The sequence below is a fragment of the Pholcus phalangioides genome, unplaced genomic scaffold (assembly GCF_987345545.1).
Source record: "Pholcus phalangioides strain wild (caught in Gottingen) unplaced genomic scaffold, Ppha-v1.0 ptg000008l_1, whole genome shotgun sequence".
In the NCBI taxonomy this organism is placed as follows: domain Eukaryota; kingdom Metazoa; phylum Arthropoda; class Arachnida; order Araneae; family Pholcidae; genus Pholcus; species Pholcus phalangioides.
This window is the reverse complement of record NW_028301601.1, coordinates 52,994,675-53,019,294: the sequence shown is the minus strand read 5'-3', so window position 1 is coordinate 53,019,294 and position 24,620 is coordinate 52,994,675. Positions and strand designations below refer to the sequence as shown.

General features: G+C 39.1%; 1 protein-coding gene and 1 pseudogene across 3 annotated transcripts; both read left to right on the top strand.

The window, feature by feature from the left end:
* Nucleotides 1-6,683: 6,683 nt before the first annotated feature.
* LOC149084506 (nuclear transcription factor Y subunit gamma-like) lies at nt 6,684-22,337 on the top strand. 2 transcript variants are annotated; one of them, XM_089234912.1, is made up of 10 exons: nt 6,684-6,823; nt 16,136-16,323; nt 16,501-16,572; nt 17,484-17,597; nt 17,707-17,949; nt 18,104-18,235; nt 20,307-20,378; nt 20,647-20,769; nt 21,804-21,938; nt 22,105-22,337. In XM_089234912.1, exons 2-10 carry the CDS (start codon nt 16,195-16,197, stop codon nt 22,258-22,260), a joined length of 1,176 nt encoding a protein of 391 aa, XP_089091038.1. In that variant the 5' UTR covers nt 6,684-6,823; nt 16,136-16,194; the 3' UTR covers nt 22,261-22,337. The 2 variants fall into 2 exon arrangements, with proteins under 2 accessions (XP_089091038.1, XP_089091039.1); XM_089234913.1 differs by lacking the exon at nt 16,136-16,323.
* LOC149084507 (polycomb group RING finger protein 3 pseudogene) lies at nt 6,992-8,244 on the top strand (annotated as a pseudogene). The gene has a single exon (XR_016192982.1). The product of XR_016192982.1 is annotated as a polycomb group RING finger protein 3 pseudogene (transcript).
* Nucleotides 22,338-24,620: the final 2,283 nt, after the last annotated feature.

The following is a 24,620-nucleotide window of genomic DNA, read 5'->3' as shown; positions in this document are numbered from 1 at the left end:
CTCCCATTCCGCTCGGGTCACCGTCGAAGTTGCTTCTGAATAGTTATGGGCCTGATCAAGTTGCAGAGCCCGGTGCTTTAGCTAGTGTTTGCCTGCCCCTTCCGTTTCTTAGTACTGGGTCTGAAAGGGATAATTTCAAATGAAGTTCACATGAGTTTTATAAATATGAAAGTAATCATACGAAAATATCACTTTCATTTAACCACTTTTATTATCAGTTTAACCCTTACGTGTGAAACTATACTTATTTTACCATAAAATTCAATTAAAATAAGTATGAAGAAGATAGATCCTTTGTGATGAGCACCCTGCATAAATGTGTGACGTTTTTTTTAATGTTTTTAAATCAAACAAGTTGGGTTTTTATGCTTGTTTACAAGTTAAATGGTGGTAACCCCATTTTAGGAAGAAAGCTTTTCCGACTTCTTCGTCCCTTAATATCCAACCAAGAGGGGGGGAGGGTGATGGGGACGATCACCACACACCTAGTCTGATAATATGGTAAAATGAATCTGTCCCGTATTTTACGGGACAGTAATGACTAGCGAAAATTGCCTCCTCCGACACATCACTCTGGATCCGCACCTGGGGGGGCGCTGACTACTGTTTTTGTACCGAGCGCTACTAGGTCTAAGACCGGCCCTGGTGCAACCCAGTTAGAAGAACCACTGAACTTGAAAGTAAATCCCAGAAATAAAATTTTTGGTACATCAGCATTTTACGTTCATGAGCAATTCCAATAGAATTGGTGGTCCAGCACCTGGGCTGGCCACGAGGAAGGACATCGGCTCAACAGAGCCACCAAGCCAGAGGAGTGGTGGTCCAGCACCTGGGCTGGCCACGAGAACGGACATCGGCTCACCAAAGCCACCAAGCCAGAGAAGGGGTGGTCCAGCACCTGGGCTGGCCACGAGGATGGACGTCGGCTCACCAAAGCCACCAAGCCGGAGAAGTGGTGGTCCAGCACCTGGGCTGGCCACGAGGATGGACATCGGCTCACCAAAGCCACCAAGCCGGAGAAGTGGTGGTCCAGCACCTGGGCTGGCCACGAGGATGGACATCGGCTCACCAAAGCCACCAAGCCAGAGGAGTGGTGGTCCAGCACCTGGGCTGGCCACGAAGACAGGAAAGCAAAACCGCGCCCCAAATGTAAATGTCGCGAGAGCGGTTGTGGGGTAAAAATTTTGTACATAAATGTAAAAACTGAATTCTTCGACACGAATAAACAATTTTCTGGGGGATTCTTGGGATGGGGTCTCGGGGGTTTGGGTGGGGGCGTCCCGGGCTGTCGCTCGGGCCTGTGGGCTCCTCCTGGGGGTGGGAGGTCTGCCCGGGTGGGGGAGATGCTGCCGCAGATATCGCAGGAAACCCTGAAGACCAGGCCTTGCGCTTGCAGCAAGGGTCTTAGACAGAGGGTTGGGGGTGCCGGGGGGGGGCGCCTTCCGGACAACCTCCGGTGGGCGTCCTGGCCCGGCTCCCCTGACTCTACCCAGCGCGACCCAACCCGCAAGGGTAAAAGGCTTACATCCCTGGAGGGACAGAGTCTGGGCCGTGACTGGTTTGTCAGTCTTGGACCCTATGAAGTAACTTGTATGGTGTAATAAATAAATAAAAGTAAAAATGGGATTCTCATCTCTCGTGCGGGCCCCTAGGCTGGAGCTCTGTCAGTTGCCCCCCAGGGTCGTCTTAAGAGCATCATGGGCCCCCGGGCTAAATGATTTTTCTGAGGCCCTACGTGGTGAATTCTCGGAAATTCCAACCACATTTTATTTTTGTAAGGCCCGGGGGGGGGGGCTCATGCATTAAGACGCCCCCCCCCCACGGGAGGTCAACATAAAAAAAGACATAGTAATATTGAAAAATATCTATACAAAAAAATAAGTATCCTACAATGAATAAAAATAATGGAAATTCAGAGCACTGCCCCAAGCCGAATGGGGGGTTCCGAAAAAATTTACATTTACTTTTCCATAATAATTTTTTGAAGGGGCTCCCCCCCCCCCAAGAAAAAATCTGTAGCAGGGCTCCGAGCCGAATTGGGGGCCCTCACAAAAAAATTGTACATTTATTTTGCATAATAATATCTTTTCAAGGAGCCCTATAAGAAAAAGTACTACCCAAGGACAGGGCCGTTGTAAGAGCATCATGGGACCCCGGGTGAAGTGGTTTTCCTGAGGGTTTCTCTCTCACCTGGTAAATTCTAGAAAATTTCAGCCAGATCTAATTTTCGTAAGGCCCCCCCCCCCCTCCCATTCTTCTCTTGAGGGCGTGATTGGGTGGGCCCATGCTTAAAGGATGGAGTGCCAAATTGGATAATGGCCGTGAGGGAAAAATTCTCATTTCTAGTTGTCACCTTCCCTCCCATATACAGTATCCATCTATACTCACAAGGCCATCTTAATTGTGGAAGCCCCTACAGTGGGGGAACCACGTGTAGTTTTTGAACGCAATTTGTACATTAAAAAATCGCGTATATGCACACATTAAAATACTCAACAATTGTTGGGGGGGGGGGGGGCTTGCTCAACTCAAACCCCGGGTTCTTCCCTCTTAGAGCATCTGTTAAGATGCTATTACTAATGATATACTGTATTGATTTTATTTCATTAGCTTTCATAAACATATTTTTTTTAATTTTCAATATTGAAAGGCAGTCATGAAGAATGCATTTTCTTAAAGGGTACAATTCCTTTTGTTCAAGAAAAAATTACTAATGAAGCTTATGGGTAGAGATAGGATGGGGGGAAAGCAGCGCCGATGATGGAGCTGACTGATTGTCATCGTGCACCCATCTCTGCATGTTAAATCTCTTCGCTCATGATGAAGTTCTGAATTTTGATCAAATCACTTGATCACAGCCTTCTGAAGATGCTCGTCACTTGTGAGCAAAATAGTGTTATTGCTCATTCATGTGTGATGGCCAAATAGCTTGAAATACTTCCACCATAGCACAAACAATAGAAATGAAATCCTGATATGTTTCATTAAATTGTTAAGCTATTTTAGAATCATATCAATTCAATGTTATTTGGATTCAATAACATGGAAAAATTTACTAGACACATTTCACTTGTGAAATATCCAGTTCGCTACATCATGATAAAGATTTTTTAATGAATGAAGTCTAAGAGCTTGTTAAGATGAAGTACCACCAAAAAAATTCATAACAAACAAATATCAGTTCATATTAACCAATGTGAGGAATAACTGTTATGCGGAGTTTGTCAAAATATATGCATTCCCAAGTAGCACAAAGATATAGATCTATATCGTAAAATTTCAGTTTCCAATATAAATCTATATCGGGCCACGATATCGTTCTGGCTAAAAAAGGCATAGTCAGAGATAAATAGATCTATATCGTGAATGTGATATATTCAAATACTTCAAATTTTGGACGATAGATGGTGCCTTTTCGGAAGAAATAAAAAAAATGTGTAATTATCTGGAGGTGGGTGGGTGGGTTTGAACCTATGTACCCTGAACTCTTCCCATCTCTAACTCCGGATCTTACCAACCCACCACTACAGAGTTGGTTATTGGTTGTTATTATAACATTAATTTACAAGTAATCTTTTTTTTACTTGTCAATCAAATTTATTCATTTTCATGTATGCACAAAAATTACAAAATAGAAATTGTGAGACATATTTATCATTTTGAGGCAGATAATTGAAAAATTATATTATAATTAAGGAAATTATATATAATACAAAAAACACAAAAAACAAATTAATGTATTGTATAGTATATTATTTGTTTAAAATTATTAATTTATATGCTAATAAAAAAAAATACAGAATAAAAAATATGCAACACAAAGTTAAAACTCTCAAAGTATGGTAAAAAATGAAAACATCAAAGGAAAAAAATAAATAATTTTAAGAAAAACACACATACAACAAAAACAAGAGCAATTTTTTTTTTAATTAAAAAATATGTGCAATTATAAAGTGGCAATTAAAGTTACGGTGGATAAGTTCTCGCTCCTCCTAAAATACCAACATCTTCGATGTAAAACATACACAGTAAGGATTCAATTATGAACTGATTAAACCCAGGCCCATAACTAGGCTGCAGATCCATCTCAAGGGCATCATGGGCCTGCAGCCCTTGCCCGGGTGGACCCATGCGTGAAGATGGCACTGCTAGGCCGGGGTGACTGAGGCACTGCCCCAGCACTCCGAGAGAAATGGGACCAAAAATATACACACATTTTGCATTTTAATCCTGGATGGGGGGGGGGGGACGGATTGCCCCAGGGCCCTGAGAAGGCGCACTACAGCCTTGATTAAACGTAAGAATGATATAAAAGTCCGAAAAATGTCAGTTTCCCTGAGGGGGGAGGGGGGAAGGAATAATCGGGAGGGGGTGGTAGAAGGAATGGTTACATCATAAGGATCCTATGGGTTGATTTGAGTTGGTGGCGGTAATGAAAAAAGTTTGGAAAAGTGCTCTAGCTTATGGGTTCGACTCCAGCATGTGCCAATGAAGAAAAAAAAATCGAGCTGTCCCGGAGGGAGGGAGCGAAAAAATGTTCAAAGGCTTCTGGCCGGTTCAATGGGACAGGCTCATTTTTCTCCCATATCATGACAAACTCTCTTGCAGGGCCACAGTGAAAGACAAACGATTACTTCGTTTCTAAAATTTATTCTTGTCGCCCGGGGCCAGTGCCGTCTGCTTTTTGGTGCACCCCTCCCCCACCCGTAAATTTGGAAGGAAAAACTCCGCAACCGGGGCACAAGACCTCCCTCCTCCCCTCATGGCGTCATTCGGGACACCCAATTGATGTGTGTAATATGCTAAGGGTGCTGCCCATGGCCCCCACATCCTGGTGTAGGGCCCCTAGTCTGGGATCATTTGCGGGCCCCCCGACCAGACATCCACGGGCCCCTTTATGATGAATTTATAGCGTGAAAAAGCAAAAAAACTGAAAATCGTCCCGGGCCCCAGGGCTGGAGCTTTGTTAGCCCATCCCTTGTGGGGGCCATGGTGCTGCCCGGAAAAACAATAAATTCCGTGGAGAGCGGACGGGGACCTCCGGGCCGGTTGTCCGTCGCTTCCTCTCGTGCTGAGCGGAGCTATAGCCACTATAATATGACTATATCAAGTCGCGTTAAGCGAGGAGCGCGCCGGAGCGAACGCGGCGACGAAACTATCGAAAACCCCGTACGGTGGCTATGGTCTCGTCGGGAGCAATTTTCTATTCAATTATCCTCCCCTCATGATTCTTGCAGCAGGGCCCAGGACTGTCTTAAAAATACCATGGAGGCCACCCCAGGGCCAAGCGATTTTTCTGAGGCCCTCTACCAAAGCTGTAGGACCTCAGAAAATTATATTAAAGACGTGTAGTACAGTTACAGTAGGGCTACGCTTTGCCCTATACCAGGCGCAGGGCCGGATCTTGAATCCTGCAAACTACGCGGCCGCAGGAGGCGCCACGCCTGATTCCTCCTTCAGAATCAGGTGGTTTTTCTATCACTAAAATATCGTTCACTTACACTTGAAAAATGTCCAGAACCGGCCCTGACCAGGCAAATTTGTATACTTTCTCTGGAAAATTGCAACCAGATCTAATTTTTGTGTAGCCATGCCCGATTGGGCCCATGCGTTAAAATGGCACTGGCAGGGTCCCTATGCTGATATATATATATCAGGCTGTAGCCCTGCCATCCTCATCCTCATAGGTGGCATTCCCATGCAGTTGCGACCCTGCTCACTGGGAAGCAGGGCCGTCTTAAGAGCATCATAGGCCCCCGGGCCAGGTGATTTTTCTGAGACATTACCTGGCGAACTCTCGAAAAATTTGAACAGGTTCTCATTTTTGTGAGGCCCGGGTGGGCCCATACGTTAAGACGGCACGGAGGGGGGGGGGGACTGAAAGAGCTCCAGCCTGCCTCCACCCATAGTGCCGTCTGAACGCATAGGATCACCCGGGATCCTAAAGAGAAGAGGGGCCTCACAAAAATGAGATCCGGTTGAAATTTTCTAGGATTTACCATGTAGGGACTCCGAAAAACCACTTGGCCCGGGGGCCCATGATACTCTTAAGACGCCCGTAGCAAATCCTGGCAGGTCGACCCGGTAAAGATCCCATCCTATGCCCCCCCCCTCCACCCAGTGAATTTTCCTCACATGGGAAAATGGAACAAGTGCCCAGCCAGGGTCCACGAATTTTCAGTGCCCCGAAATCGACTGCTTTTACGTGTATTTTTATTTAGGCCATGGGCGAAGATAGACTTGGAAGTCTGGGGGGGGGGCAAGATGATGATGATGACAATTAATATATGCCCCCCCCCCCCCGGCGTCAAAGGTGGAGTCGACTGATCTAATGCATATATTAATTGTCATCATCATCATCTTGCCCCCTTCCAAGTCTATCTCCGCCTATGATTTAGGCACGGGTCCCTCTCACCCAAATAACGCTACATAGGCCTATAAGGAGGAAGGGGGAATCCCAAAAAATCATATTTGCCCAGGGCCCGAACTTACGAGGAAACGGGCCCTGCCCCAACCACCATTTTCTCCTCAACTTCCAAATCCTATCATCCGAGTGGGAGGTTGAAATCGGATACCCAATAATAACCGTGGCGGGAAATCAACAATGGATCTGTAGCTGGAGAGAAAATTTTCGCTTCTTCTTTTTTTTTTTTTTTCGCCCCGCTGCCGCCAGAGGGAGCGCCCGACAAACAAACGTGTTAGGCCTGTGAATTGTTGTTTAAAAGAGAGTATAATCGTCGCGGTCTTGGGGTTTATAACAATTTTCCCGTAGCTTTTCGTATTCAAATTCCTTCGGATCCCGTCGCGGCGGAAAGAAAAAAAGGTGAGTCTTCTTTAATGCTGGATCTTGGAAATTAATTAGCGTGGGGAGAAAGAGAAAAAATGCACGCCTTGTTGTGTCTTATTTTGAGCGGGTGAATGATTGGTTAAACGGTCATTGGTTGAAGGGGGAAGTGCCTCGGCGTTTCGTTGGTCTGCTCTCGGTCCAATCCTGTTGTCGTCCATTGCTGAGTTATCCTTTAGTTATTTTTGTGCCGCAGGGTTTGATTGGTCTCCCTGATATCCATTTAAATATCTTTTTTTTAAAAGCTCGCACACAGCTCAGACACTCCTTCGCGGATTAAATATCGAGAGAAATCGTGTCCAATATTTAAATAAACATCGATGTCGCTACGGGGAGCGCAAAATGGCTCGACAACCATTGTTATTCGGTAATGGCGGATGCTGGATTGTTCCGAGTGTTGTTGTTGTTGTGGCGTCTATATAATGCGGTGAATGTGTGATTATCGGAGCGAATAACTGTGTTGGTGTGTGAATTGTAGAATTTTCTTTATTAAGTTATGCAAATGAGTTCCGTTTACCGAGCATGAAGATAAAAGTCAAGTTGCAAACCCTGAATCCGTACATCACTTGCTTCTTGTGTAAAGGATACTTGATCGATGCAATAACAGTCACTGAATGTCTACATACGTTTTGTAAGAGCTGCCTCATAAAGCATCTGACCAAAGACAACAACGAGAGCAACGTTTGTCCAAAGTGTGAGGTGGTGATCCATAGGAGTCACCCTCTCCAGCACCTCAGGGCAGACCGGACTCTCCAGGACATCATATACAAGCTTGTGCCGAACCTCCAGCAGCGGGAGATCCAGCGTGAGAAGTATTTCTGTAGGATAAGGGGTATACCATACCCGAAGGATCCTCCGAAGTCATTGAAGGACCAGCAGGCGGACTGTCCGAACGTGGAGAAGACGAGGGCAGAGTTCCACGCGGACGAGAAGGTCTGCGTGCAGTTGGAGGCGAAGGACAATGCTTTCGAACAGTTACCGAGGAAGTTCATATGTTGTTCGTCGAGGACTACTGTCACGCACTTGAAGAAGCTTATAGCGAAGAAGGTTTTCTGTGATTTGGGGAAGTATTGTGCCATCGATATAATGTGTAAAGAAGAGGTGCTCGGGAAGGATCACACGTTGAAATTCATATCGGTTACAAGGTGGAGGTGTGAAGACCCTCCTTTGAGGCTGTTTTATATGCCGAAACTGGACCTGAAAGAATGTTAAGTTTGTTTTGGCATCGGGAAATGTTCATATGTGATGGACCACTCATTAAGTTTACGTTTCTAAGTTCAAACAATGTGAAAAGACTTGTTTCTTTTTTGAGCTTTCACTAAATGCAGTATGTGTAAATAATATTGACATTTATTTTTTGAATCGATCTCTATTACATTAAAGATTGGTGTTGACTTATACCTGTGTAAACAGAATAGTAAAGTGAAATCGAGCTAAAGTACAGTATCATGGATTCAATGATTACAGAATTTGTTTACTTTTTGATGTATTGAAACTAAGTAAGCAAGAAGATACTAACAAAATTAAATTCCAATACACGGTATATCACAGTTTAGCCACTATTTTATAGCTGATTTGGCACTATTTGCTACGGTTGTCAGCTGAACAATAATTTCAAATAACGTTTAAAAATGTATTGGTGGCATAGGCCTATCTATTTTAGGATAGTCGAAAACTTGGCGACAAAAAAATAAACCTACATTTGGAATTAACTTATTCTTTTACGTGAACAGGGCCATAACTATATGCGGAGCAAGTGTGCATTTTTGATTCCCCTCCCCCAGTATTGTGGGAAGAGTAGTAGAGGATGAACTGCTCTTTTTAGTGTCCAGCATTTAGGACATCAGACCAAGGCCAAGTGGTTTTCCTGAGGCCCTCTACCTGGTAAATTAGACAATTTCAACCGGATCTCATTTTTGTGAGGTCCCCAAACCATGTGTTAAGACGGCACTGCATCAGGCTCTGCTGCTTCTTTCCCCCTTCTAGTTGCAGCCTCAACTGATTAAATTTGCTAAGGGGCACACAAGCAGTTCATACTTTTAATATTCTTTCAACAATATAAGGAGGTGCCAAAATGTGCACTTGTCCCAGGTGACCAAGTATCTAGTTCTGACCCTTTTTCTTGTAAAAGAATTAAGCCAGTCTATAATAAAATGTTCACTTCACCAATATGTGTTAATCTATTCGTATGTTGTCCTTTGTGATTATAAGCATGTTTCAATACATCTGTAAAGTGAATTTTTTTTAATGTAATCGTTGAATTTAAAACTGTTGAGATTTTATATTGTTAAACTTAGTCATTGTGTATAAATAGTTATTACACTTCTATAATTACGACATTAAATATTTAATACTCTGAAAAAAAAAATGTCAATCGCACAAGAGGTAAAAAGTATTTTTTTGGAAATTAGTAATATTTTTGCTAAAAGTTTCCGACATACATGTACACAATATTCCTAGGATATGACTGGTTTTATTGAGAAAAATAGTTTATTTAAAAAAATACTGTTCTCTCATTTCGACATATTATGCAATAATTAGTTTTCAGGTTTTAGATTGCGTGCAGTTATCAGTGAATGTTTTTTTTTTGTGAAGAGTTTAGTGATGAAATTATATGACAAAATATATTATGACTATTAATGATTGATTTACATATTAGTTATTTGAAATACTGTCGAATCCCATTTTAACGAATACCATTATAGTGGAAATCTTGTTTTAATGAACATTTTTCTAAGCTCCCAAATAAGTTTACATAGGAACAATACTATAGTCCGTTTTAGGTTAACTTTGCAGTGAAAAGGAAGCTACGAGGGAACCTCATCACTCGTTGCTATAGCAACTAAAGCCTCTTAACCAATGTATCGATGCACGGCCTCGCTAGGTATTGATGATTTCTACGATATCGCGCCAAAATGTCGTTGTGGTTGCTATAGATTTTTGGATAATGGTAACCAATATTTTTTTCTAATTTAAAAATTACAAACGAAGAAACATCTGTTCAAAACAATGTTTTTTCATTATTTTTTTCAAAATCATTAAAAAAATTGAAATATTCTGTATAAATGATCACGCACACATCATAAAACTCCCCGATTTATGGGAACTTTATTTTGCGGCGAAGGAGTACACTCTCTACTCTTCTTTCCGCTGCAAAGTTAACCTGAAACGGACTATAGGTAACCTAGAATTCCTTTATAATTAAATTTCATTTTAGCGAAGTGATTCCTTCGGTCTCTTGGTGTTCGTTATAATGGGATTCGACTGTATATAGGATATTTTGATTAGGATGTTGTCAATTTGAAAGGTTTCCTTGGGACAAATGATGTGGATACAAGTTAATTTTTTTTTTCTGAATGCTTCTCAAACTTTAGTGGCTATCATCATCATGAGGTGTCTAAAGGCCTGTTTGCACAAGTTAATAAAATTTAGTACATTCGACTATCTGGCCTCTATACTACCCAGCCTAGTTAACAGTAATGCATTAATGAATTACAATATTACTTTTCGCCATTTATATTAATGAACAGTAAAACAACAAAATTTATAACACATTAAAACTAAATGAACAGTAAAATAAGTTTTCAAGTAATTCTCTCTTGTAAGAACTTAGCTTACATTTTATATTTATTTTGTTAATTTTTAAATTTGTATTTTACACACACACACAGCAGTGTTTCCCCCACCATTTTAAATGTAGTGGACCCCCCTTTTGTGAAAGTTGGTTCCCATGCTGCCTGTGTCCTGAGAAACTCTTTTCAATATGATATTTTAGTGGTTTTTTTCTTAAGCTGGAGCTCTGTAACACAATTTCTGATTGTCTTTATCCTTACAATGATATCCATGTTTTAAGAAAAATATCAAAGTTCCTCCCCCCCCCCCCCCCCCCAAAGGCTTCCTGCTGTTGCTTATGTACACTTGTGAAGATTTTTTTTTTTTGCTTTAATCAACATTGTAATTTTTCAACAGTAGGACCTGTTTGTGATGTGATAATTATCTCATTTTTGGTAGACAAAATGTCAAAAGAATTGCACATCTGTTAACGAAGATTCAGATTATTGAGGTTCTGTTGCATATATGCTCAAGCAATGGCCTATGAGCCAAATGTGGCCCTCAGAGTTATTTGATGTAGTCTCAAACCTAATGAACTAAGCAGCAGCACTTCTACAGCTCGAGTGACTTCCGGCTCGGTTCCACATCACTAGTGTCCCACTGCACATTCCCATATTGTTTAAATGCCCTATTGCATATGTACATATGGTTTGATGGACATGCTGCACACACACAAATCCAGAACACTGAAGCAGCCTTCCAAATCACTTAAGTGACATGCGGTGCTGTTCCAAATTACTTAAGTGGGTCGTAACATATTTCAAACTTATGAAGTGGTCTCACACTCCTAAATGTTGAGCACACTTGTTCTATTGCATATTTCTTCAAAAGGGTCACCTCGAAGCACGAATACAGTGAATGTCTTCTATAATGATTATGGCTTATAAAGATGATCTCATTACTTCAAAGGGTGTTAGCAATGCACTATCGGCAAATTTTGGAGATGCTCATTGCCCCCAAAGCAGAATATGCTGAAATCTGCAACGTACCTCGCAGAACAATCTGGAAGAATTTTAAGAAAACACTATGTAAAAAAACTATTATGGGAACTTTTAGTGCAGAACGTTTCCAGTCAGCCAAGGGCTCGTTGCAGAACAATGTAAAACATTCTGCTTTCGGACTCATTGCTTATAAGGTTTCCCAAAATGATAAAGCCACATACAATGTACTGTAAATAACAATTTATTTTTTCACAGTGAGAGGGAAAACTTTTTAACTAAAAATCTCTGACTGCACAGGATTAAAACTATAATAATAGAACATGGGCCTATATCTGCATTTCTTACGACAGAAAAAAAATTAGATCGAATTGTGGAATCAAGACCTGTCTCGAAATGAAAAACTTGTATTCAATTATATTTCCAATAAATTTTCCATTGTTATTAATGTCAAACACTCGTCTAGGCGTCGTCTCTGTCGCAATGCTGCAGACAAATATCTGTCACACTTTGAAGATTGCCCATTCAAGTTCTGAAACTGTTGTATTGCTTGCCATGGACTTTACATGCTACCCACATGTTTTCCATCAGATTTAAGATCATTAAGATTATCTCATTTGCAAGGAACAAATTCCCAAGTCAAATTTGCATTGTGGGGGGGGGGGGGGAAATTATCCTGTTGAAATTGGGCTGTGGAGCCATTTTGAGATTTAAAGAATTGAATTTTTGATATTGATTTAACAGTTTCTGATATGTCTAAGCATTCAGATGTAACGGCTAACTGTACTTTTCCACTATCATTGAACGCATCTCGCTTGCACCTCTGCCTCCTTGTTGATGCTCAAGGTAGCTCGGTTCTTCCTTTCTCGTATCGTGCCAATAGTATTTCCAGCCATTGGGACTATCAGAGTTAAATTTTTTTCATCACTCCAAATGGTATTATGCCACTTGGAAGCCCATGACGTATGATATTTCAACCAACAAAGACTTTCCTGTTTATGATGCTCACTAAGTTTCAGATAAGTAAACATTTTGTTATGGCAGATGTATTTATACAACGCTGAAGAACGAGATGAACTATAGATTTAGATATATTTACATCAGGAAATATGCTGTTTTCCTTGAACTCATGGAAGAGTTACTTACTTTACGTAAAATCACTTTTCTGACATTTCCTCTTACAAATTGACTTTGCAATCACTCAAAACAATTGCTTATTCCAGTGCAATTCATCAGTTTTGTTTCGTTCTCGTGCTGTTAAATATTTTCCTCTACCCATTATGACTAAAATGCAAAATTTCATTCCAGACAGAAAACTATGCAGTTGCTGATAACAATAAAACTATCTTTTCCACTCCAGTCTAGCAGCAAAGCCTCACTGTGCAAACGCAGCAAAATGTATATGACTGCGAGATAACCTAGGTGGCTCTATCATTTTGGGACTCTTTAGGAGAGAATATTCAATAATTTTTTTATCCTTTGGAATTTCAGCAAATTTTTTTTTCTGAAAAAGATTTAATAGAAGTTAAGTATATGGGTGTTATGCAGCAGCTCTCATCAGGATAAACTTATATTTTGAAAAAACCGAAGAATACAGGTGTGTCTATCATTTTGGGACACACCTTAATGACAATTCATTAACAAGTGACAAATCCCAGGTTGCCACATATGCCAACTGAAAAATTGACGTTGGCTCCTAAAATTGTGTGTGTGCAGGGCCGTAACTAGATATTTTGTCACCCCTTGTAGAAGCAGTTAAAAGGGGAATTCGGTGCCCCTTCTGGTTCAGTGCCAATGCACCAGACCCGCCTGCTGCCCCCCCTAGTTGGGACCCTGTGTGTGTGTGAAGTGAACATGAAAGTTTTGATATTGATGTGTTTAGCTACTTTTTCCCCGATGTGGGTGAAGTGCCCATTAATAAATAATTTTGACGGTTTTTCCAAGAACGAAAATTTTCTTGGCTCCCAACAAAATTTGGCTGGTACCTAATTTTTTTAATTTGTCAAGCCCCTCTAATGATTTTTCCTGCTATTTTAAAGCTTGTCTTGTTATAACAGACTTTTAACGTATTTTGAAAGAAATTTCTTATGGAAATTATATGTAATTATAAACTCGCTAACCGTATTATAAACAAAATTCACTGGTTGCTATCGATGACAATGTGGAAATTGATTCGGATATAACGACTGTTGTGAACGACTAATGATGACATTTGTTAAAAGAAAATATATTTTGATAATGTGAAGGAAAAATGTCTTTGTAATGAGTTATTTGACATTTGCCATTTTCAAGCGATTGTATTTACAAGCTGTTATGTTTCAGAAGTTTCAATAGAAGTAATTATGAGCGATGTATGACAAACGTATGATGCTAATATTTTTTTCCTAATAAAGTGACATTAAATTATATTTCTTTTTTGTCGTGTTTTCTTATCACTGACTGATGTAAAATTGTGTCACTATAGCGGCAAAAGAATCCTTAAGTGATTTGAATCACTAATATCTGTATGTCTGAATAGAAGATATAACACTTCCCTTCACTCAAGGATGTCTGAGGCCCTCGGCAAAGCAATTTTTCTGGGCTGGGGTCCTTACTGAACCAGAAGTACCTGATGCCAAATTTATATATTCACTGTCAAAAATTTTACCTGATTTCATTTTCATCGGGCCTGTTTTGTCATTTGAGTTCCTGGCAGCTGTGCTTGGATTGGCCTATTCATTAAGATGGCACTGCCCTCCATTTAAGTATACGGCTTTAGCTGTTGATAAGCAAACAAAATGGTATTCTCAAAATGGAAATGTTTTCTTCTTTCTGTGTGTGTGAAATTGTTTTTCATTCTTTTTTCCATATTATCCTGGATCAATCTGAGCCGTGGTTAGAGGAGCATCTGCCCTGCTTGAAAGAAACTTGGGTTCTCGTATTCTGGGAATTTCAACAATCAAATGGTCAAGGCATGTGGGGGGAGGGGAAACACATACACACAAACGCTCATGTTATTGAGGAGATATGTTTCAGAGTGGAAATAAAATTTCCCCAGATAAAAAAAGGAAAATAATTCCAGAAACCTGAAAGGGGGGAGGGGACAACAAAAGTGAATGTTTCTGAGCCATTGAAGGAAACGTAATGACATCAAAAAGTAGAACGTCTGGCAACCATATCCTTGGTAAACCAGGGTATCTGACATCACGAGAAAAGTTGTGAAGTAGAAAATGGTTCCAGAAGTCAAAGAAAAATAAGGAAAGTTGTCACTGATTTTTTTTTTTACACTAATTAAATTTTGGATTTTTTTCCCCAGCAAGTTGCGCTGCTTGATTTTATCCCTGAAAATCATTGTCCATCATCAGCCTACCTATCATGAAAGCCTGATAGGTAGTTGGGATCGTGCAATGGTGGTTGTCTGAAGATCTTTTTTTGGACTTTAAATCGGTTTTAAAAAGCCAGCGGCAGAAGAAAAAATGAGTTTCTATATTTGACACTCATTTACACCAAATCTCAATGAAATCTAAGAGTGTAAGTTGCCCATGCAAATGAATACGAGTGTTAACCCTCTGCACCTCGTACACTGTACGAGACCGTCTGTGAAATTTTTTATAGCGTGATTATTTTTTAAAATTATCACAGTAAAATTTCTATTGCATACAGTAGACATTTCACTATAGCATACATTTTGTGTTTTACAATTTAGAATTAAAATTGAAAAAGATATTTTCAGCGGAGCTACAGAAAGTTCGATTTTTAAAAATTTAAATTTTTTCTTTCAAACCGAGCACTACTCAGGTCTATCACCATGGGCAATTTGCTACCTGGCGAGTTGTGCACACCTAACAGGTCTGAGTGCATATTGGGTGGTGTCTGATTTTTCAGTGCTGCCATCTATATTTCAGAAGTGAAGTCTGATGATTTTATATTTGTATCATTTAAAAAATTTGAATACTTCGAATGGGGTCTTGGCATTTAAATTTCTGAACCGGCTTGAAGGATTAAGTCAAATTCAATCATAGTTGGAGATAGATTTGAAAGTCTAGTGGGGCATGATGATGATGTCAATTCATATATACATTGATCATTCTTGTCGCACCACGGTCATTTTCTGCACACGAGGGTAATTAGACCGCGGGACCTACAATTTATTGCAGATTCCGAACGGCAAGCTTGTTTTTTATACTCATCGAGAGGTTGGTGTGCTAACCCTTCGATGGGGGACTTTCTGCATTCATGTCATCGTTTTTGTTGTACCCCTGTGCCAGGAAAGTGTTCTGACAAGGACGAACTGAGTATGAAACTCGCGACACCTCTAAACACCCTTTAGTACTTTAGGCGAGTAGCTTATCGACCTGGGCTACCACACCCCCCAATTCATATATACGCAAATACATTTGATCATTTGGCTTTACCTTTGATGATAGGGGAGGGTGTATCAATGCCTGTGATCAACTCAATAAATATTGAGTGTTGAGTCAAAGTCGACAAATGATGAGTGTGAAATCTCCAAATAAGTCAAGGAAAAGTCACCAGATTTTCCTTTGGGTATGCTAGACACCCTGGAAAATCCCCTTCAGAATGCCATAGGTAAAGAAAAAAAATCCTGTAAATTCTTTAGTTTTTCGTGTAACACACTCACTATAGGACTTACGGATTGTTTGTCTGTGAACTTTCCTAGTGGTGAATTGCGTGGCTGTGAATTTTCTGCACCCAATAGAACTCTTATCAAGAAACAATTTTTTTTTAAAATTCATTCCAGAAATTCGAACCCAAGTATTCCTTCAAAAAAGGAAGAGTGGTGACCGGGAATTGTGAACAATGTCGCAGTCTGAGACAGCGTTCACTCAGACAGCTGGCTCGAGCAACAATAACACCACACCAGATGCGCAACATGTTCTAGATATCTTCTGGGAGAGGGAGCTGGATCAAATCAAGACTCTTACTGCTGTGAGTTAACGCTCATGACCTTGTTTTATTGAAATTGTATGGCCTGTGACTTTATTTCGATGTAATCAAAGTTTCTGAAATGCATCTCGTGCTTCAGTGATCATTTCTTGTTATTAAGAGACTTTGTGTTTTTTCTTGTTTGAATTCACTTGTTTCTTTTATGTTTTTTTACTATAGACTGATTTAAAAAGTCAAGAATTGCCATTAGCAAGGATAAAGAAAATTATGAAGCTTGACGAGGATGTCAAGGTAAGAGTATGACTGCAGATTTTTACAATATAGTAGGTCTTTTTACTTATACCCATTCACATACAGTAAAACTTCCTCTAACAGCTACTTCCAAACAACAGTAATTTTGAAATAACTGCCACATTTTGTTGGAACCGAATTTGTCCCATAGACAAAATTGCAGGTTATCTCCAAACAATGGACATGGGAAAAAATTATTCTTAAGCTGATTTTCAAGGGAGTTTCTTCCCCTACACTCCATGGAGAAAAAAAGGTTATGCATGCTTTTTATTTTCCTGTGTACAAATGCTAGATGGATATATTGAAAGCAATGAAGAGAGAAAAAGGGGCCACTTAAGTGATCTATAGTTGTGCAGCGGGCCATTTAAGTGATTTGAAAATGATCTGCTTAGCTTAATTCATTCTTACAGAATTAGGTTTGAGATCGCAGGAAACGTCAGATGACTTTGAAGGCCACATTTGGCCTGTGCATCATGGATTGAGCCTGTATGGGTCTAGTTAATTGTGGGTGGGAACAAAAGGACTATTTGGGGTTGCTGGGTGCACTGTCTCGGTACATATCAGTTCTTCTCCAAGTAATTTCTGTTGTGTTATACCTCGGCACTGCAAGTCTGAATTCAGGATGCCAAAATCGTGTTGTAGATTGATTAATCAATTATTATATTATCATGTGCTCTAATTTTTTCAGTTATATAATCATTTTAGTCAATTACAATGGATTATCAGGATTATGGCTATCCCTAGTATAGATGATGCTGTACATTTAAATTGATGTATTTCATCATATATACATCTGGAAATTTCAGTTTCCTGATGTGGGCTCGTTCCAATCACATCAGATAATAATCAAAGTTACAATTATATGTTTCTTGTGAAATGCAATAAACGGCAGTATATTTTGATTTCCTCAGATGATAAGTGCAGAAGCTCCAGTACTATTTGCTAAAGCAGCTGAAATATTTATTACCGAACTGTCACTACGAGCTTGGATACATACGGAGGACAACAAAAGGCGTACTCTACAAGTAATTGCTAAATGTTTCATTATTATGATAACCTCATTTTTTTATAAATTTGTATTCATTGTTAAATTGCAAATGTAGTAGAGAATTTTATTTATCTTTTCTTTGACAGAGGAATGACATAGCGATGGCGATCTCAAAGTATGATCAATTTGATTTCTTGATCGACATAGTTCCCAGAGAGGAGCTCAAACCGACAAAAAGGCACGAGGAAGGCATAAGAAACGCAGCCGCTCCAGATCCTCAAGTACAGTATTATCTTCAGCTGGCACAGCAGCATCAAGCAGCGCTTCAGCAACAGATACCTACTGCAGCCGCTCAGCAAGGGGCCCAGGTGCAAGCTCAACAGCAACAGGTAAACATCTTGACTCAATTATATTTAAAATGTATTTTGAAGCATTCATGATATTTTTTCATAATTAAGAAAAGAGAAAAAACAATTTTTTTAAAGTTTTTTCGCGATTTTTTCAGCATTATATTGAAATCAAACTAATGTATTGTGATTTCAGATCCAATTGGTGCAGGCAGTGCCACAGGCTGCTGCAGCACAAGCAGTTCAACAGGTTGCTAACTCGCAAACTGTACCAACTCAGACATCATCACCAACATTCTCTGTTCCATCTGTGTTACAGGTGCAAGCAGTAAGTATTGTTTGTGCGCTAGCGTTTCTCATTTTGAAACAAACAAGGCTCTCTTCTCGGTATCATCATTTCACGAACAAGTTTTTGGAATATTAGGCCAATATGGTTTGAAATTTTTCTTTTATGTTTCGTTTGATTGAAAATGCTAACAACTTGTGTTAGACGGGGAAACTTTCGACCACCTAGGCCTAATATGATCCCTAAAGGAATGAATTGTTTATTTCTGGTTTTTTCATTTTTCAAATGCAATAGATTAAAAAAAGGGCACTTTTAACATGAAACTTATACAGGGTGCAAGCAAACAGGGCATGTGACATTTTACTGGTGAACCGTTGATCCTAGAGGCATACTTCCAATAAGAAAAGTCTCAAAATAATGTGGAGTATTCAGTTATGTCATTCATATTGTAAACGGTTATGTATATAGTTATTAAAATATAAAAACCAACTTTTTATACTGTCCGTGGGCCCCAAAACCCAATTAGTTGTTCTCCCGCCCTCTCCTGATGCCAACAAAAAAATACCATGTTTCTAAGTGCATTATTCACAAGAGATGTTCAAAAAACAGAGGAAAGTTGGGAAAAAACAGCTCAAAATGTGGAAAAACCATTTTACCTACTTTTAATTCTGTTTTTCCCCCAATCCCCCTCAGTTTTTTAAATTTGAATATCTCAATGCAGAGACCTGCTGACTCTCCAGATTCAAGCCGGAGACTGGATTTTTCGCCCTTCCTCTGCCTCTCTGGATTTTAGCAGAAAAATTAATTTGGAAGAAAAATTTTTTTTCCATTTCTTTTAGATTGAAACTTTTTAGATATTCCCTGAGTTTTTGCGATGTCCTGGCATCAATGACTACGGTTGCTGCTGGGGAAAATACATATAGAGGGCAGCTGTAGTTCACGGAACCTACCTACTCGGTTGAAGACGTCATTCTAATAACCTTGCAGCCATGGAGGGTATTATCTATATCCCCGATCGAGCTTATATTACTGGACGGAGCATCGAGTCACTGCAACGTGTCAACATCAAATGCAGGAAATCACGTGAATCTGTGAAAACACAGTTCCTGCCTGGCAATTTTCCCATTGAAATGTAGTTTGGTCTCTAAATATTGCGTTTTAAAAATTAAAAAAAAAATGATAGAGAACTCATCTATAAAGATGAAAAAAGATTTATTTCATTAACACTGGAATAATTTCTTGCATTAATGCTGGAATTTTTTCTTTTATCAATTCTGGATGTTTCATTAATGCTGAAATTATTTTTTATTGATTCTGGAATTATCACTTTCATCAACGCTGAAATTATCTTTCATTAATTCTACAATTTTTTCTTTAATTTTGGAATTATCTTTCAATTATCCAAACTTCCAAATTATCTCATTGGTTTTGGAATTATCACTTTCATTGATGCCGAAATTATCTTTCATTCATTTTGGAATTATCTTTCCTTATTTCTGGAATTACCTTTCATTAATACTCAAATTATCTCATCAAGATGCTGAAATTATCATTGATTTTGGAATTATCTCATCAAAGATGCTGAAATTATTTCTTTTGTTTGTTTTAAACTGCTATTTATGCGGGAAAAATAGCGGGGGGATTGTGTGTGTTTTCACAGAGTCACATAATCTCCCAACGAATGATGTTGGTGACACCATTCTCAGCACTGCCAAGGCGGAGACCGCTGATGTCATACTCCCTCCAGTAATATAAGCTTGATCATATCCCCATAATACCTCCATGCCTGTAGCAAACAGAATAACGAGAGAGATTGATTGTACACCACATGATATGTGATACCACAGGAGCTTTTTTCATTCAGCAGCTTTATACTTTGGTTTTTTTTGTGCTCTTTGATCAAATTTAGTTTCTTTCCTCGAACAATAACTGACTGGAAAAACCTCCCGTCCCGTCAGACATTATTGATTGTATAATAGTTTCTGATTACCTTTGTAACATCAATCATCCCTGTGATTGAAATAGCCATTGCTGATTGTGTTTCTCTTGAAGCATAGTAAAAAAATAATTATATTCATCCATGTCATCATTCAATTCTGACTGTTTTTGCCAGGTGCCTTCTGAAGCAGCCCACCAGACTCAAGCACCACAACAAGTGCAAGTTCAAGTACCAAGTGCGCAGCAGGTACGTCAACTCAGTATAAATCATTTCATTCATTCGAAAAATCAAAGAAAGACTAATATGTAGATAATTTGGGAAGAATTGAACACGCAGAAATTTATCAATCAAATAATGATTTTTTCGAAAGATGTCATAATGGTTTGCAAAATTTATTTTAATTTCATTTACCCAAGCACAATAATTTTTGTATAGATTTGTCAAATGCAGTTCAATTTAAGCAAATTTTTACGTCTCATTTATATTTATTGGTTTTTACTATATTTTCTTTCAGGCTGCAGCAACGCAGCAAGTCCTCCAGCTGCAGCAGTCAGTGCAAAACCAAGTCAATCAGTCGGGAAGCATTCAAATTGTGCAGCAATTCATAAACAGCAATGGAGAAATCCAACAAATTCCTGTGAGTAATGGGTCATTTTACCAATGTGTATGTTATACTGAGTTCGGAAGTGTTCCTTAACTCTTAAACTATTGCTACAGACTTCCTGTGTATATATCCTGCAAAAGAGTAAATTTTATATATAAATGTGAAACTATGTATGTATGTTTGTTCTTTATACAAATCTACAATTTTAGACCGATTCGTCCCCAAATTTTACACATATACCAAACAGGACTGGGATTGAACTGTAGGTTACTTTAAAAGTTCATCAGAGCAGGGCAAATGCCCGAAATGGGGGAAAAAACTATTGGGCAATAATGGTTCCTGGTCCCCCAACAGTTACTTTTGGAATGTTTATTTTGGTTGTCATGGTTCCCTAACAACGTGTTTCAGACATGCACATGCCTTTTACAATGGTTTGTCACTTTTTCAGTCCTCCCAGCAATTGAAGGAAACCTGGGCAGCGCCTGGTTTTGCTAGTATTCTATAAATTAAAAAAAAATTAATATACTATACAGCAGTGATTCTCAACTGGTGCTCTGCTGAGTCCTTGGGGCTCTGTATACACAATGGTAGCTCGAGGGGGAATGAAAAAAACAGTAAATTTTAAAAGAATTGTATATATTTTGGAATAATAAAGATAAATAAATTAAAAATAGGCCCATATATAGAAGGCTCTGTCATATAAGTTTTTTTTACCAGAAAGGGCTCCGCAAGTCAAAAAAGGTCGAGAACCGCTGCTTTACGGTAATGGTAATTTGTTCTGAAATCACATTCATTTGCAGAAATAAGCTGTTTCAGCAACATCATGGGGCCGCCAGACAAAGGAATATTCTAGAGCCCTTTACCTAGCTGAAAGTATCGGCCTACATATTTACACATTTTCATATCACATATTACCAAATTTCACTATTATGGAGGTCCCTGAGGTCCTCAGTCTAAGATGGCCCTGCTCCTCGTTACTGTTATGAAATCTAACATGTAAGTAAATGTATATTTCTATTTTTTAATGATAATTTGATTGAAATATTTTTCGTTTTAAATAATTCCAGATTCAGCTTACACAAAACCAGCTGCAACTTATCCGAATGCAGATGCAAGGTCAGAGCACAAACCAACCGATAATAATACACGCTGCACCTGTCCAGCAAGCTGCACAGCAAGTACAGCAAGCTCAAGCTGCTCAGGTGAGTTCTGGGAATAGATTGACAAACACATCTGGGGATAATCATGAACCCTAAAAGCAGCATTTGCATGATCGTATTGATGTTTCAGTTAATTGAATCATGTCTGATTCTCTTATCAACAATTACCATATTTTATTTATTTTTTTCACTTCATTTTATTACTCAGACTGTATACCAGCTCCAGCCTGTGGGTCAAGGTGCTGCTCAAGCAACAACCGCCACACCAGTATTTCTGACGCAAGCACAAGCTGTTGCCAGTGGTGCAGTACAAATACAGACCGTTACTGCAGATCAGTCACCTGGAGACGATGAACAGACTTAGTTTTCAAGATTCATTTACATTTTTTCGTGTGTCCATCATAATTGTTGTATAATGACATTAAATTTTTTACTCATTGGTATTTTTTCTCTTCATTTTATGGAGATTCATTACAACAAAGAATTATAGTAGAAGAAAGATCTTGCTAATATTTCATCAAATATTGTAGGCTTTTCCGACAGTTTACAAATGTTCCCTGTAGCCTTTGGTGACTAAAAAAGAATGACAATAGTAATGAAATTTTCACTTGTATATGATCAGCGCCTGAATGCTATGTTTCTCAATGCAATAATGAAAAGTTCAACGTTGAAAATGACTCAAATTCCATAATTGAAGTTGCACAAATTTACTCCAGTTAACTAAATGTGGCTTCTGGAATGCTTGCTGACTACCAATAAGACAATTTAGTTGGACAATGCACGTGCATAGCATCCTAAAATTAACTGACATTTCTTAGGATGTAAAGGCAAGAGATTAATGCATGTCAAATTAAGTGGCCTCAAAGAAAAACATTGTCACAGATTTTGAGATTTTTGAATGTGGTAGCCAATTCACACTGATGCTAGTTGCATGAGGGTAATACAGTGCAGGGCTTTACTTTACCACACACCAACTCCAATCATACATTGCCATATGGTAATTTCCAACAGTGAAGTTGGGTGAGAAATGAAGGCGTCATCTATTAGTAGTCGCCCCAGGTTCAATAGGTAAAGAACTTGATTCTCTCTGATATTCTGTAACCTTTTCATAGTGGAAGACAAGCATCTTATCGCTTGGGCTGAAAAACATGCATCGGCTGGAAACAGTGAAGTGTGTGATGGACTAATCTCCAAAAATTTATTCTAGCATCAATATTTTACATGCAAGCATGTGGTCGAATAATACATGTCTCCAGCAATAGATTTATTGCAGGCAATAGCCCTGGTGCAGTGCCATAATATTAACAAAATATGCTAGAATCAATATTTTGTATGTGAGTGTCAGGCATGGGTGGAGATATGGAGGCGTGCCCCCCCCCCCCAGCATCAAAGGGGAAGTAGACTGATCTAATGCATATATGTATAGATGAATTGACATCATCGTGCCTCCCAGACTTCCTATAAGTCTATCTCCACCTATGGATATGTGGTTGAAAAACCACACGCCAAACAATAGATTTGTCCAGCCCTGGTGCAGTGCCATGATGTGTGAGGTTAACAAAATATATGACATGAATGTCACTCTCCACTTGTTAATACAAGATATGCAGAAGACTGGATGTTGTGAAGATATTTATTATTTTAGATGTTAATTTTTTAAGGAAGGAAAAAACTCATCTCTGCCTATCGAGGGACCTGGGTTCGACTCCCGGTAGAGGCAGAGATGAGTTTTTTCCTTCCTTAAAAAATTAACATCTAAAATAATAAATATCTTCACAACATCCAGTCTTCTGCATATCTTGTATTAACAAAATATGTCTCCAGGAAAGTGAAAACTTCATAAGGAAGCATACTAAAAAATCTTCTACAGTAGAATAGCTTTAATAACTATCACTGTTTACTTGATATTCCATATTAAAAACCGTGCATGATCTGTGACAATGTCAAGTGTACAGGTATTTTGGAAAAAGAAATAGCATGTCAACTTGATGTATTTATGTACAAGAAACCTCTTACAATTAAGTCATGTCAATCAAGAACTTCTCCCAGAAATTAAAGCCATCTGTTGCATTAATTGATCATCATTAAACCTAAGCAAGATTGTTTGACATTTGTTGAGAAATTACCATGCCAGTTCAATTTAATTATGTCTTCCACCTTCTAGTTTATTATGCTTCGCAAGTATACATCATACTATTAACCTCCTCAGTTGCCTGTGGACAGAGCCACAACTAGGGAGGAGCAGGCAAGTCTGGTGCCCTGGATGGTGGATTAAAGGGAAGTGCCAAATTTGCCCTTCAACTTTTACATTACACAGGGGAGTCAAAATGTGTGCCGGGTGGTAATACACCCAGTTGCAGCCCGCCTGTGGGAGACACTAAACACTTTAAAAAAGTGCACCTTGCTAAATGAAATGCTCAGAGATCTCAAAATTAATTCTAGATGTTGCCAACATTTACATCCCTACTCGTCTGTCAGCAGAAACTAATTTTAAGAAGTTTCACAGTTGAAAAATCCAAAATGACCTTGAGGACTGAGGAGGTTAAAGAAAAGGATGTGACTCATTCTGCATAAATTTTGATTTATATTCACTTTAAACATTTCACGAATATAATGGAAATTCTTGTTGATTTTGATCTCATTGCTTCTGCAATAGATCAGGATGGCGTGCAATCTTTTGAGTGATTTTTTTCTACAGGCAATACTTCAAACTCTGCCCTTCGA

Bases quoted from the DNA above. Each gene is read 5' to 3' on its own strand.
- LOC149084506 (XM_089234912.1), top strand. From the start codon at position 16,195: ATGTCGCAGTCTGAGACAGCGTTCACTCAGACAGCTGGCTCGAGCAAC. The intron at 16,324-16,500 runs GTGAGTTAACGC...TTTTTACTATAG, and splicing joins AAATCAAGACTCTTACTGCT to ACTGATTTAAAAAGTCAAGA. The intron at 20,379-20,646 runs GTACGTCAACTC...ATTTTCTTTCAG, and splicing joins AAGTACCAAGTGCGCAGCAG to GCTGCAGCAACGCAGCAAGT.